Below are 16,148 nucleotides of genomic sequence, written 5' to 3' on the forward strand. Positions count from 1 at the left end.
ATTTAGAAAAGAAATATTCATAAAAGTGAGTCCTATGCTGAATATAAACTGAATCAAGTGTGTATATACAGGCCTAACTCACCTTATAAAAACTGTCCTCTATCATGGTGTAGGAGAGAAGGTGGTGCTACTGCAGACACAGAAACCAAGGCGCCATCTTGGTGCCTGATTGGTTCACACAGAATGGTGGAGATTGGACTGTGGTAGGAATCAGGGTTTCCTGAGTCTCAGCTTTCCTTTGACCTCTAATTCTGTGCCTTACACAAAGGGGAAAGGTCCCCGACCCATATCGTTGATGCTAAAGCCAATGCTAGAAGAGGAGATTTTGCTTGAGAGTATGAATATAATCCATCCTCAATGTTTAACCATGTATCCTATTCTATAATAGGAATTAGCCCATTTTTTCTTCATTTTCATCTTTAAGTATTATGTGAGATTCTTCCAATACTTTATCCTCCTTTCCAATTCTTTTGATTCATGTTACTTGAGGAAAGACAGAGATGTGCTCAGATGCTTCCTTCTGCATAGCTCTGTAAATCAGGACTACCTAAGGATGAGCAGATTTTAGATAAAGCTCTTTTTTTGAAGTCTTTGGTTTGTAGTTTGGCTATACAAGACATCATATTGGAGGTATGCTGTATGATTGCTTTATATATGCAATTGTGTGACCATAGTACAATGTATATCTTTATAGTGAGAGGGGAGAAATGGGGATGAAGTCTTACACAGGTCATCGGAACAGTTGACCTTCAATTCACCTTGTACTTGGCCTTTGAACCATAAGTTACACTCATGTCCTCACTTTCAAAATTTACTTTGCGGAGTAGCTGGGTCACTGAAGATAAGAAGCAGAAGTTTCCACTCCCAGCCTTGACCGATAGGTTCCAGTAATTCTTGTACCAAGTCGTGTGACAGCTCAGAATTCTGGAGATTGTTCTAAAATAAGTCCCTGGAATTTGACCTTATTCCACAAGATGCTGTATCTGACAATTTTACCCTTGTGAACTCTAACTTACCCCTTACTTGAGTTAGTTGAACATAGAAGATAAAATTATCTTCTTGTATGATGTAACTTGGTAGAGTATCTGACATTAAGAGCTAGGGCATTTGATCATGGAAATTGCCTTTATTTTTCTTGGAAATTACAACACTTAGCTTTTGGCGTCCTTTAAGTAATTTTATTGTTAATATTGGTGTTTTTTCTGCACATTACATCAGAGGGGTCTGATTTGCAGCTTCATTTCCCAAGAGCTCTGAAAGTAGAGAGAAAGGGAGGTAATCTCCTAGATGTTAATAAACGTTTACATTTAATGAGGAAGTGGCCCATAGAGATGGCACTCTCAGAGATGTTAACCCCATAGGCCAAACCTCTGGAGCCCTGAGAATTGCCAGGGAAGTGTAGAGGTCCCAGACAGGACTTCTCTTTAGGGGGAAAAAGAGGTTTCCATTCTTGAGTAGATCTGATGATTTTTCAGTTATTAGTCTAAGTGTTCTCTTGTCAAGCTTCTACTCATGAACAAAGACCTGTCATAGTATTACCTCCTGCTCTCACCTTCCTGACTCCCTGGCGGAAGAGCACTCTGCCTGCTGAGTCTCCCTAGCATTGTGTACATTCCTCCTGTAGGGTTGTTACCCTTGTCATTGTTTTGTTTGTATGTTCCCCCCACTGGGCGGGGTAGGGATGTTGTCACATTCAACTTGTTTTAATCCCTGAAATCTGGGACAGTGCCTGGAGTGAATGAGTAATTTCTCGGTGAATGTGTACAGGTTGTGTGTCCTGAAGAAAGAACTTAACTCCTAGGTTTGTCCCTTCTTAAGAGGATTGTGCCTTTGCTTTCCAGTTATGTCATCAAGTCCCACTGTTGGATCGTCTAGCACATCCTCCATCCTCCCATTTTCCTCTTCAGTTTTTCCTGCTGTCAAACAGAAGAGTGCCTTTGCCCCTGTCATCAGGCCACAAGGCTCCCCTTCTCCTGCCTGCTCCAGTGGCAATGGAAATGGATTCAGAGGTAAGCAAAGGTACCACTTTGGTACCACCATGATAAATGGGCCACAGGGCCAGCAAAGTAAGAGCAAACAGCACAACATCACTCCCTATCTCTAGCCATTTGCCTACAAAGAGATGCTTTGGTGTTTCCATCATGGTACACAGATGGCTTATACAACTGAGCTAGCACACCACCCGAGAACAAGATGGGGGAAAACAGAAAAGTTGGACAGCTCTTCAAGGTCACAGAATTAACTATGATAGAGCCATATATACCCTCCAGGAGTGTCTGGACTTCCCAGACCTTTGCTTTCTAGAAGGCCATGTCACGATTTCCCAGAAGCTGCCTGGTCACATCAGATACCACATGGTGATTGCTGCTTAACTAACGGGCTTGCCCATCTGCACTGCATACCTATTCCCATGGCATACATGGACAGGATCCATCAGGAGCAACCAGCACGTTGTGAGAATCCTGGTTATGTGCCAGTCAGATTAATAGCATGTGTCAGATCGGGGTGGAGCAGGGAGGAAAGAAGAAAAAGACATATACTGTCTAAGAACAAAAATTAATATCACCCATCAAACCCATTTTTGGGCAATGTATGAAAATATAGTATGACATAACATAGCACAAATGTGACGAGTACATGAGAATCTAATCATCTAATTGTGAATGGGAGGCAGCTGATGGCAAAAGAGCAAATTGGAACCTGCTGAACACTACGGATCCTGATGACCCATATTATTTTTAGGCTCTTCTTCATGTCTTGACATGAAAACATTCATGACAAGCAAGTGTTGGATAAAGCCAAGCAGGGCAGAGGTTGGGTTAACCCCTCATGGATCAAAGCCTCTGAGGTCAGCAGGGCTTTGGATGAGCTGTGTCATCCCTGGAACAGCATCTGCCTAGTAGCCTGACCATTGTGCATAGATTCCTGATCCTCTGGGTCACCAGTGAGGGTTCATCAGCCAGTTGTGACTGAGCAGAGCTCTGGGAGATATGGTAGGTTCCTGTCCCATTTTACCTTAAGAGACAGGGGTGTCTCCTCAAAGTCAAGTGACTTGACAGAGAGACTGTGAAATGGGAACTGAAAACCCAGCACTCAGAAGAGTCCCTGAAAATTCTTTTACTTCCATCTAGACAAAGCAGCTGGGTAACATGCCACCCAATGTGCGAGTAGTTGGAAACATCTGTCTATTTGAGGGGAAAAATTGGTATATATATTTTGTTTTCATCTAGATGACTGATTCCTAGAGAAACAGGCTCAACCTGTAGCTCAGTGTTGCCACCTGCCCCGTCTCTCCTCAAGCACCAGTGGTTTCCATCGCATCCTTGGGGGATATGCTCAGAACTTTTTCTATGAATGGCTTCATCTCCAGACTGGGAAATGTATACAATTGTTAAATATTTGCTGTATCTTTCTTTTCTGTATGCCCTCTTCAGTGGCAATGTCTCCCTTTGTAAGTTCTGTGGTTTTAGTCACGTCCCTTAACCAAGTGGAGGCCCCACAGGTCTTGTTGGGAAAATGCACAGTGGGGACCCCACGAAAGGCTAAGAGAGAGTGCAGGTGTAGGCAGAAGTTGGGAGGGATGCAGCCCTTTCCTTGTTCCAGGCAACCCTGGCCAACATTTTCAGCTTCACTTTGAGGAGAAAAAGTATAATTTGACTTCCATTTACCACACCTCCCTCACCTCCTCTCTCGCACATGTACTTAGTTGGGGAATTTGAGCTTGTTGTCTCAGATCTCCTGGGTCTATACTGTCCAGAGAGACTCGTATGTGGGGCCTGCCTGGCTTTGGCCCCTGAGCATGCCAGGATGAATTTTTCACTGGCTCCCATGGCCTGGAATCCCCCCACCCCTGGTGGCTGAAAGCCCAAGTCTCACTGTGGTATTACTCGCTCAGGGTTGTTGGCCCAAAAAGCTGAAAGGGTGTGCGTGGTCATAGTGAGGTTTCTCTATGGGGGCAGCAGTAGCCAACATAGCCATAAGATCCTCTCTAGGGTCCTCAGCCATGTGAGGTCCTGGTCAGCACGGGTCAGAATAATGAAGCTGCGGAAGGGCTGAGCCACTTGTTCCATGTCTGTGGGACTGACGATTTTGTCAGTTACATGTAGGCTCTGGAATCTAGTCTCATTTCTATAGAATCACTGAGAAGTCCTGAGCCTTGTTTGGGTCCTACAATCCCCTCTAAATTCCTTTAGTGATTTGAACCTTACGAAGAAGAAGGAAGACAAGGGGAGGATGGCGGGCAGTACCTAAATTAGGAGTGCAGACTCCCACGTTTCCTCATTTTGCATCAGGTGGCTAGAAGCTCCAGGTCCAATGCTACAAGGTGTCCCACTGATGCATCGAGAGAGAAAACGAGCTGACATCAAACGCTCTAGCCATAGTCACTGAGTGAAGGAAGCCTGGGATTGCAGGGGTCCTCAGCATGAAGCTCCACCTCTTTAGAGACAGACAGTGGGAGAGTAAAAGTGTGATCCAAGGTGCTTGGATGATCACAGGCTGATGGAAAGTTTCTTCTCTCGATTTGTAGGGTGAGAGGGTTTCAACCATCTGCAGAGGTCACGTGCAACCAACCCTCTCTGAGACTTGCTGGTTTTGAGTACCACATACAAGACGCTGAACCAAGCGCTTTACATGAATTATCTTCCTCAAGGCTCACATCTCATACCATTATCATCAGTTTTAGTGAAGTAGTTTTCCCAAGGCCACAGAGTAAGATGACTTCAGACATTTTGACTCCAGAGCCTGTCTCTCCAGGGACAAGAATAGTGTGGTTCCTCTCCTTACCCTTCACTCATACCTGCTTTCCACCTGGACCAAAGGGGCTTATTGCTTTCCCATGAAATGCCAAAGGTAGAAAGAAATTGAACAAAGTGCAGTTCAGCATGCTTCCCTCTCCCCCACCAGTGAATGTGCTTACTTTTTCTCCAATTAACTTCTGCTATCTGTCTGTTGGCTATGGCTTCTACAAGCAAAAATTCAGGGTCACCACATAGCAGAGATACAGTCCACCTCGTGCCCGATGTGAGACTAGGAAGAAGGAAAATATGTGAAATCTGCTGGTCTTCCAGCACACGCTGGATCTTCTTCTTTGAGTGGCTCTGCCCTTTTAATAAGCTCCTTAGGAAACTCTCTGAGGACCCAGAAAAAAGAAGGGGCTGATGAGTTTTAAGTGTAATCGACAAGTTAAAGTTGAAAACGTGACCCAGAATCCTACCGCCAGAGAGCTCACATGCCGTGTTCACTGTCCCACCTTCTACCTCATTTATCAGGCATTTGCAGTGATGAGTATAGATTGTCGAGATAATATTATGCACTATGTGCCTGATTCATTTTCCGGCTCCCTCCAGGAAAAGAAATAAAATAAAATAAAAAAAAAAACCTCCTACACTCTGGGATAATTACCAGGGTTGCTATGTCTCCAAATCATCAGGGAGTGTCCAGAATTGAACTGCCTTTATTGAAAAGTTACATCGATTCAATATATAGTAATACAGGCAAAAATAATTAAGGCTTTGCTAGCTGTGTAAGACCTTAATCCAGATCTCACAAACATTCAATAAAGGCTGTATGGGCAGGGAAATAGACGGCTGACAATTTTGCCTGAGAAGACTAGCTGGCATGGAGAGAAGGGTGGGAGGGGAGGAAGAGGAGCGGGGGAGGAGGGAGGGTGGGTGTTGAGGGGAAGCAAGAAGAATTTTGGCCATTTGCTTATAAGCTCAGTAAGCACCACTCAGCAAAATGCTTCTATGATAATTGATAAGCTCTAGATGAGCCAGAGATGATAAAACTCAAAGGATCAAATATTAGATATGGCTTGAAGTTTTGACGCAAGGAAACTACTCTGCTGATTTCCAAGAATGTGAAAATTCTATGGGTTCATCACCTGAAAGCCAAGGTCAGAGGGGTATATTTTGCTGTGTGATTTTTCCCCATTGTGCTGATGTTGCTTTGTTTCCCACTTCAAGGGAAAACCTTGGACCCGATGCCCCCCCACAGGTATTGTGTGTGTCCTCTTCACTAGATGGAGGAGGCATTGGGATGGAAGGGATGAAGAGTGGAGATTGGGTAACTCCCAAATTAGGAACTAAATTAAGTCTTCTATTCCAGTGGATCAGCATTCATTAGTGAACAAGCATTGCATATCAGCAGTGAACGCCAAAGGAAGATGAGCTAGTTTGGGGGGGAAAAAAAGGTCATCACATTTCATCTAGAACGGATAGAAACCTAGGATGCATAAAAAGCCCTGTTTGTTATAAACAATGCATGGAAAGTTACTCCGCACCTGGAGTTTTCTTTCCTGTTTCAATTAAGTGATTTGAAACCATATAATCTAGAAATTATGATAGTCTAATGATGAAAAATAAATATATCGCAAATACATTAAAATTTAGTTTATGTGTTTATGTCTATCATGTCAAGTATATAACCCATTACTATAAAACAAGACAAAACATAGCTCTTGGCCTCCCCACAGAACTTCAATAAACCTTGTTTATACTGCAGTGATTCGGTAAGGCTTCCATGCCGCTGACAGGCTCTGTGCTAGACCAAACCTGGAGAAAATGGGTTCCCACATCAGCTGAGTTTACCATCTCCCAGGGTTGTACCAGACTCTGTCAGTTCCCACCCTTGCCCCTCTCTCTGGGTTGGAGACCTAAGTGTTAACATGTCGGAGTCTCATTCCTGTGCCACACTCTTTCCTTTCAGCCATGACCGGACTTGTTGTGCCCCCAATGTAAAGAAGACGAAGAACTGCTTTCTTATAGCACAAAACTACTTACTCTGATGGACCAATAATGAAGAAAGCACTAGGAGCTCTTTGGGGAGAGTTGTGCCCCAGAATGAACATGACGAACAGATTTGGGCATGCAAGGAGCTGCATCTTACCAGGTCTCAACGTTTCTTGTCTAGCTCTCATGGTGGCTACACAAACTGACCCTCCTGGGGACAAGGACAAAAGATGTCATTGACGTAGTCAGTGCTAAGAGCAGAAATGCAATTCTTTGTTATGAACATTATGACAACCACCTTCCTATGTTTGTAAAATATTTAAGAAAAAAATTGGCAAACAATTCATGCTTAATATTTTGGATACTATTTGTTTTTCTTTGTAGGAAAAAAAAGTTGAAAGTTTCTATTTTCTATGAAGCCTTTCAGATACCAATTTAGTTTATGCAGAAAAAAAATTGAACAAAACAGGGTACCAGCATGGAAGACTTTCTTAAACGAAACCTGAATTGAATGATGAAATGTTGTTGTATGTGTGTTTGCTTATAGTTTAATCTCTTTAAAAAACAAAACAAAACAAAAAAAAACAAAAAAAGGGAAAAAATTTTAAAATGTTTTACAATTATTTAAATAAATAAACGTGTAACTTATTGTAAGTAGAGGTAGAAATTAAGACCTTTTTGAAGAGAGAGGAATTTCTCTTCCTGATGTAAAATGAAAATGCAAACCAGTAGTAACAAGTTTAAAAGGTGTGTGATTATTATTGCAGTTACTTACTAGACTTTTATCCCCCACCCTGCATCCCCCTCTTTTTCCATCATTTTATTGACCCATGGGCAAGAACATGTACCTTATATAGATTCTTACAGAACAGCCCAATGCAGAAACAATGTTTTAGTCCAAACTCATCAATTCATTCCCAGCTCCATCCACTTTCTAAATAGTCTACACGTCCCTTTGGTATTCACTCTTTGTGAATTTTTAAAAAATTTATATTAGCTTTCAACGTTCTCCTCCGAGCAGTGCAGAGAATTGCCATGTTGTAGTGCAACCTAGGCTTTGCATCCTGGGCAGAGACACGTGTCTCACCTAAAAGAAGAGCCAAAGCCATGTGACTTTCCCAACCAAGTGGCCCCTTTGGAATTCTCCCTTGACAGAGCCACATGTCCCCTCCTCTTTGGTTACCTGGTTGAGCACAGAAGTGCCCTACAGAACTTCAGAGACAGGATTTAAGGAAGATGGTCCTGTTTCTTGGACTCTTAAGCACGAATCTTAGAACATCCCTGTCCTTTCTTCTCTTTGCAGATTTCCCCTCTCATGGCATTTAACTCTCTTGAAAAATAAATGTACCTTACTTGATACTGTTTCTAGGCAAGAATGGGATGGTGTGTGGAAGAGGAATGTTAAAAGCCCTAAGTCCCTCTCCTAATGTTCAAAAAGATGGAAACCCAGATTCTTAGCAAGGTTAGAGATTAGGGGCATCTTTGTTCCAAGCAGCATAGTGACCCAGGGCTGCAGTGGGCTCTCATACTTCTGGAACTAGCTTTTAGGCAGAGAAACGTTGCAGGAGCTGCTAAGAGTGGCTGAGTCTTGAAAGTCTGGGTGGCCCTGAAGATGTATCCAGACTTATTTGGATTTCCAATAAGGGTGTCATTTTTTCATAGTTGGATGTCCAGTAAGGGTTCTCCTTGTTGACTCATTGGTACCTTAGTACAGTCCATGTACAGATTTTGGTTTGGGGTTCTAGCAGTAGAAATTGTTACAGCTCTCATGGAAAAACATCTTTAGTGCATCTGAGCCAATTTTAGATGACTTCACAAATTCCACCCCCTTCTGTTGGTCACATTGATACCTGCCCACAGCTATCCAGCCCCTGATAGTCTTATTTGCCTTCAACTATTCTGGAGTTACTCAATAGGACCCAAATATTATTTCTATGCACATGAGAATCCAAGGTTTTGGAAAGCTGGCATGCTTATAAATACTGCTGACAGTCCTTCGTGGTCAGGGCTTACAGCACTGAAACACAGGGAAAGCACAAGAGAAAGTTCCCCTGTGAAAAATCTGATCGAAGGAGAAGGGTGTGTGGAATACAAACATTACCATCCCAAAGTGAAGGCGGAACAAACCTAAGCATATTGAGACCTGGATTCGAGCCAATCCAACATAAGGAAATGTTTTTTTAAGTAGCATTGCTTTTAGAATCTGTGAATTTTGCTCTTGCATGAAGATGAGTGCAGTACTGTCTTCAAACTGATTGTAGAATTTGTTGGTAGCTTTACACCGAAAATGTGTGTAACTAAATACCAGACATCCTTGACCATTCAGCTAGAAGCTTGGCAGCAACAGATCTATTTAATTGTACAAATGTGTGTAAGGATTATTTTTAGTGTACTAATAAATTAAAAACAAAGCTACTCTGTCCTCTTCGGTCTTGCTGTTGAATCATTCCAGTCCCAGGTTCTTTTTGTGCCACTTGGAATACGAGTATTTCTATAGGTAACTACAAATTCTATCCTGTCTTTGTAAGAGGAGCTGTGTAAGATTTTCCATTTAAAGGGACAATTTACTTCATTATTTATCTCATTTTTTGTTATAGCGTCATATTTTTTTCCAGTTTTTCTTTGCACATTTCAATATGCATGGTTTAAAAACCATTATCTTCTCTACCTTTTGTACAGTAAGATCTCATTTTCAAACTGTATAGTTTCATTCTATCGTTTTGCTTTGTCAGTTATATACAGTATAAAGTTGCTATGCACAGAGCTTTTTGTAAAGACAGCTTTTTTTGTTTACTGTTTTTAATGGTCTTACTTATAAAAGAATATCTTGTTTGTAAAATGAATATGTCTACTTCAGTTTTAAACTTTAAATTATCCTAACAAAAAATAAAATTTTTGTACTGTAAGAATGATTGGAACTTTGCCTTTTTTTTTTTCCTGAAGTGAAAAAAATTAGTTTGGGATTTGTTCTTAAGTTTGGGGATTTTCTCATAACTGCTAGTCCCTGAGCTCTGGTTAAGAAAATCTTACTACAGCTTTTGCTTACACGGAAAGTGTTCTGAGCTGCTCACTTGGAGGAGAGAATATGTATGACTTCAGGTCATTTTTCTGTGTGTATTTACCTATATATCCATCTGGTCAAATTCCTTCTTAAAAACTCAAAAGGATCCTACTTTCTAGGTTGGTCTTTGGCTGTAGGGAGTTCTTGAGGTAGGTGGGTAGTCTACTTAGGTTTGAAGCTGCATGTTAAACCAGTGTTAGAATTGATCCATCAGATGGTGAAGAATTGGAAGCTGGACACAAGGGCTTGAGGCCAATCTTAGATCACAGGCAGAGAGTAAGATGATTATCCCTGGAAGGGAATGATCCATAGGCAATGGCTCATAGAGAAAGCTACAGGAGCTCAGAGAAGACAGTAATCACAGAGGGTTGGAGTGATCAGAGAAGGTTCCATGGGGGAGGCAGGGCTGGACAGGCCTTCCAATAATTGTAGGAATTTTGTGGCAGAGGTTGTAATGAGCACTGCAGATGGGAAGACCATCACAAACCTGTAAGAAGAAATTCACAAAGCACATTTAAGTGAATGTAATTCTTTTTTTTTTTTTAATAACAATTGCAAATATTTATGTATCCAACACAGGAGCATCCAAATATATAAAAACATTATAACGTTTATAAACAAACATAAAGGAACTGACTGATAATAACACAATGAAAGTAGGGGATTTACCACATTATTTTTTTTATCCATTCACCTGTACATAATAGACATTTTTTTCCAGTTTATGGCTACCACAAATAAAGCTGCTATCGATATACATTCCAAGTGATTGTATGGGCATATGCTTTTATTTCTCTTAGTCAAATATGTAGGAGTACATACTGCATCTTCTTTATCGATTCATCCATTGATGGAATCTTGGGTTGTTACCATAGCTTGTATTATTCACAACAGAAAAGCTATGGTAGGTGAATGTAATTCTAAATGTCATTTTCCAGCAGACTGTTCACAAACATACACATGACTGAAATATCATTTTTCTCTGTAAGGGTATAGTTATCTTGAAACCACATAAATTATGTCCCTTGCATGAGTGGATGAGATGCTCTTTCTGAGCACTACTCTGAGAAAGCCCCCACTGCTGTTTTGCTTTTCTCTGTGAAGACTAGGTCTCTGCCTAAATGGTGCTCACCCTTGATCTTCTCATGGGGAGGAGCTTGCTCTTTGCAGCCTGGTATCTTCTCATCCTTCAGGGTTTGGGTTCAAGTATCTTCTACTCGTGGAGGCCTTGGCTGACCTCTGACCATGAAAGTTTCCCATTTATTCTCTTTCACTGAACTCTGCTTGTGTCTTCATCACAATTTGTATTCGCTTGTTGTGTACTTTAGACTGAAGGCTCATAAGCACAACGGCCTTATTGCTCTCAGTACTTCCTGTGGGGCACCAAGTTCAGTGCCAGAGGTGCCTAACAGATACCTGTTAAATTAGTGAATGAGCACATTGGATTCTGAAACCCCAGAGGCAGCTCTCCCTTGTTATGTGGGAGAGGTAGCTGATCTGTCATAAATGAGAGGAGATGGCATCACTTGGAGAGTCCACTCCTTAGGGACTATCTTGTCAGTCAACTAATCAAAAAAAGTGATGAAGTGTGTCTGTAATGTAAAGTGGCTGGTTGCTTAATAAACATAGAAATCTCAAAACGGGAGGAAGTGAGGAAGCCAAAGCCTCTGGCTGGTAGCCTGTTGGGGAAGTTGCTTTGCCCCTTGGCCCTGGAACTTATCCCATGTTGATTTTCGTGATGCTCAAATGTAATTCCAGAACCAGGACCTTTCAGGGAAATGTGCATTCCATTCCCATTCCAGATATGACACTTGACTTGTCAACCACTCATTTGAATAGCAAAGAGCTTTAGTGCCTTTACCAAAATGCAAGTTCACAGTGGCTGTAAGGCAGTGAATGTGAGAGAGTGAATGTGAGACTTTACGGATGAGGTGAAAGTGAGGTCCTAAAGGATCTTGCTCACCATGCCAGAGAGTTTAGACCACATCCCCTGGACTGTGCAGCAGGTAATGGGAGACTATTCCAGGAACCTGAGTTAAGGAGTGACACGATACACTTTATGCTGTAGAAAAATCACAGTAGCTACAGCGTGGGTTATGGATTGGAGCAAGTGGATACTGGAGGCAAGGAGACCAAGCAGACGAGAGACAAAAGACAGCTGATAGCACCAGTGTGCTGTACCTGTGCCTATGAGAGACATCCATTTTGACTGGTTGGCACCTGTGCCACACCATCTGATAAGTGTTTTTAAATGACTCCTGCAATTAGGACAATGTTGTAAGAATCTGGATAAGATTGACTCATACCTGACCTAAGGATTGCCAGTAGAGATGGAAAGTAGAGGAAAGATTTGAGAGAAAGACTTGCAGTTTGACAGGCCTTTACTGACTGATTAGATGTGGGAATGAGGGAGAAGACGGACTAGTATAAGTCCCAGTCTGCTAGTTAGTCAATTGGATTCTGTGCTAACATTAACTGAAGTAGGGAATAAAGAAGGACATATTGTGGGGAATGGAGAGATACAATGAGTTTAAATTGGGATGTGACTGCTCCGGTTCCTTTTTTTTCTTTCTTGGTTAAGCTAAAGATTGTTTTCCCACAGTTTATTTTAGGACTCTGGAGAATTATACTCTTTGACCCGTGCATATTTAAAAAAAAAAAAAGATTATTTCTATTTGAGTGGCTGTTTGGTTGGGTATAAAATTTCTGGGGTTACACTTTCTTTCTCTGAGAACTTCATATGAGAGGTTTTTTGTAAAGAAAGCTCCCAGGACTGAATGTTGCTGTGGTGATGTGAAGTCATGCCTCTCCTCACTCCTCTCTTTTATTTCCCTTATATAAGCAAAGAAATCCTATCATTTGTTGCGTAAGTCATGACACTTCTGAGCATGCGAGGGGGCACAGTGAATAATGATGCCTGGAAAACATGCAAACTGGCAGTTGGTCACCCTTGATATTTTTATCTGCCTGCCTAAAAGTGTCTTTCTTTGTATATGAAGTCCAGTGGTTTGTCTTAGTGTTGATAGTTCTGTGTATTTTCCCCCTTTGGGATGTAGCATTCTCTCTCAATGTGTACCTTCAGGGGTTCTTTCATTTTTGGAAACTTTTCTTTAATTGTAACATAAAATATATTCTCTGTTCCTTCATTCTCTTGCTAGAGACTCCAGTTATTCATATGCTGGATCTCCAGTGTCCGTTGTTCATATCCGTCATGGTCTCTTTAGCCACCCTTGACTCTTAGCGTACCTGTAGGTTGCTATTCCCATGCTTGTCCCCCTCTCTACTCCCTCAAATGTGGCCTTAATTTTTCAGATGCTTCTATTTTTTCCTTCACTTTTTGATAAGCTATATCGCTTATATCTCATTGCTTTCTACTGTGTTGCTTATTTTCATTGAGTTATTGCATCTCTTCTTTGAGCTATTGTTTTACAGAGAAATGATTGTTTTATTATTATGGCAATGAGCTTGAACAGAATTACCATCAGGTTCATGAAAATTTTTTTTTCTGGTGAGTGTTCATCACCTATCACTTCTTCTCTTTTTTCTTTTTTTCTCTCATGGTATATGCATATAAATCATGTTTTGATGCCTTATTGATAATACCCATCTTTGTAGTGAGTTTTTTCTGAATCAGCTATTTGCCAGAAGTTTGAGAGGGAAGGGTCTTGGGCCTTGTACCAACCTAGCAGGAATTCTTATTTCAGAGGGGTGTGTGTGTGTGTGTGTGTGTGTGTACAAGAGCAGAGAAAGAGAGAGACACTTGTTTTAGCTTTTGCTTCTTCGTGGGCAAAATGAAACAGCATGTGTGCTATTGCTCACAGTGCATGCTAGTCGTCCTCACCAACTGACTACTTCTTACATATGTGGCTTGTTTGCGGACTTCCCATGTCAGACTTGCCCAGTGTGCTTTAGGTCTCTGCCAAATGGGGTTCAGAGCTATGTTTATCATCAGACTACATGTTAATTCCAGTTGTTTGAACAACAGACCGTTGGTTTTTACCTTGGATAGTCACACCTCATCCCCCCAGCTTTGTCTGATGGTAGCAGCTGAAGCATCTTTTCTCAGTCTCTACACTTTCCTGTTTGATTCCGACTGCCATTGCCACACCTTCTCTGTAAATTACGATTTGGGGTAACCAATTTCCCTAGATTCGTCCAAGATGAAATTCATGACTCTCTTTCTCATTTCCCTATTTTTCTATTGAGTGATTCTGAGTGGGAATTGATGGAAAAGGTCTTATGATAGCATATTAATCTGATGTCTTCATAGTCTCTAAACTATGGTAATTCAAGAAGGGATTGCTGCATAGTGCTTTGAACCCCTTCATTCTACCTTTGACCTTGTAGATTACCCTTGTAAACCAGCTCCTCTGGCCCAGACCAATGACTACATTCTTCACTTTCTTTTTTTTTTTAAAGATTATTTATTTATTTATTTGACAGAGAGAGAGACAGCCAGCGAGAGAGGGAACACAAGCAGGGGGAGTGGGAGAGGAAGAAGCAGGCTCTCAGCAGAGGAGCCTGATGTGGGGCTCGATCCCAGAACGCTGGGATAACGCCCTGAGCCAAAGGCAGACGCTTAACAACTGCGCCACCCAGGTGCCCCTACATTCTTCACTTTCTGCACTGGATTATGTCAAATACAAATAATAAGATACACGTAATTCCCAAAACTACTACTGGAATTTGTTACAATGAATAATCTACACAAAGGGACCCACCACCTGACTGTTGGAAATATGTTGGAGTGGCACATAAACTATTGTACCATCAGTGCTTTTAGTTACTCCCCAAAAGCGGATCCCACTTTGAAAGGTAAAACTCTATTTTCTGTAAGTTATATGCATAGAAGACAGTATGATAAAATGGAAATGGCTAGAATTCAGAGATCTGGATTCAAATTCTACCATCCAACCAAGAACAACCATACGTATATATGCATATGTATTCACATGTAATCATATGTATATCATATATACACATATACATATATATCATGATCCTTGTTTTGCATTTGAGAAGATGATGACTCAATGCAGTGATTTATTCAAGATTACATAGCTAAAAATATACATAGCTGAGGATTATATATACATATACATATATATATGCATATATAATAAAAAATAAAATAAATAAAAACACCTATGTACATTAAAGAACAACAGCTCCTTGAGTGTTGAATTTTTGTTTTTGGTCTTCACTGCTCTCTTCCCAAAACCTAGAATAGTACTTGGCGCACTGCAGGCACTTAACAAAAAAATAACAATTGAATGAATATGTAAAATGCCCACAGAGGCTCCATAGAGGCTCCTAAAATTCAACAACAGCAGCTCCAGCAAGGGCTTCTGAATGCCCCAGACTCAGGTTTGCTCCCCAGCTCTCCCACTGTCCAGTATGAGGACTGAACGAGCACTGAAACCCAGTAGACTCTGGTTTATCATCTTGGAAAGAGCAGAACTACAGCACCTGTTCCTGCCTTGGGGTCAGTTCCCATCTCCCTCTTAGGGTCCCAGCTGCCTCTCAGGTGCTCAGAAGGGAAGGAGTCAGAGCACAAGTCTCAGTTCTGTCTGTTTTGTGGATGAAAGAGGGAACGGCACTGGGACCATTACTTGGCCGTGATGCCCTTTGAACCAATGGTAAATTTCAAGATGGACAATCCAGCCCTGTTGCCAGGAAGGAGTTCTCTAGCACTCTGCATATCCGGAAGTGGCACACTCAGGAGAAGCCACAGTCCCAGTTCTTTGTAAGTGATAATAGTAGCGAAAGATGTGTCCTTAACAGCAGTCTGTGTTTTCTTCCATTCAAAGCAAAGAAGAGTTTTGTTTTTTGTTTTTTTAAATCATAGACCAGAACATCTGGTGTGTCATGAACATAACTTTTGAGGACAAGGCAAGCATTGTTTTCAATTCCAGAGTTTTGCAAGTTCCAAGAGTTTGAACCCATGAAAAATTGCTCGTAAGGCAGAAATGAGACCAAAATATCAAATCCAAATATTTGCCATTTCTGAACTGAGCAAGAGCAGAATAGCTGTGTAGAACTCTAAGTGCCTCAAAGATTGTAAATAAATAATTTTGAAATATTGTGGCCATTGAATATTAATAAAACTGTTAACAATAACAATGATAATGACCAATACAGTGAAAATGCTCAACTTCCAGCCTGTGTAGATGGAGTAACGGAGTGTGAGCCCTGGAAATTAGCAGACCTGAGTTCAAATCCCACTTCCAGCCTCACTCATAACTGTATATCTATTGGAAAAGTATCTTTAGGAGCTGTAATTTGCCCATCTGTAAAACTGGTGACAAGAAGACCTTTATGCCAAGATTCTTTCCTGCCAAGACTCTTGTGAGGTT

The 16,148-nt window shown here is 41.3% G+C and overlaps 1 protein-coding gene across 2 annotated transcripts in view; it reads left to right on the forward strand.

The window, feature by feature from the left end:
- Positions 1–9,146, forward strand: part of EBF2 (EBF transcription factor 2) — a 186,097-nt gene extending 176,951 nt beyond the window's left edge. The window contains exons 15-16 of one of the 2 annotated variants that reach the window (XM_040626486.1): positions 1,842–2,009; positions 6,709–9,146. In XM_040626486.1, the coding sequence (XP_040482420.1) occupies positions 1,842–2,009; positions 6,709–6,740 (200 nt within the window). In that variant the 3' untranslated portion in view covers positions 6,741–9,146. The remainder of the gene's footprint in view (positions 1–1,841; positions 2,010–6,708) is intronic. The other variant, XM_040626487.1, reaches the window with a different exon arrangement.
- Positions 9,147–16,148: the final 7,002 nt, after the last annotated feature.

Source organism: Ursus maritimus, unplaced genomic scaffold (genome assembly GCF_017311325.1).
Source record: "Ursus maritimus isolate PB19 unplaced genomic scaffold, ASM1731132v1 scaffold_11, whole genome shotgun sequence".
Taxonomy (NCBI): Eukaryota; Metazoa; Chordata; class Mammalia; order Carnivora; family Ursidae; genus Ursus; species Ursus maritimus.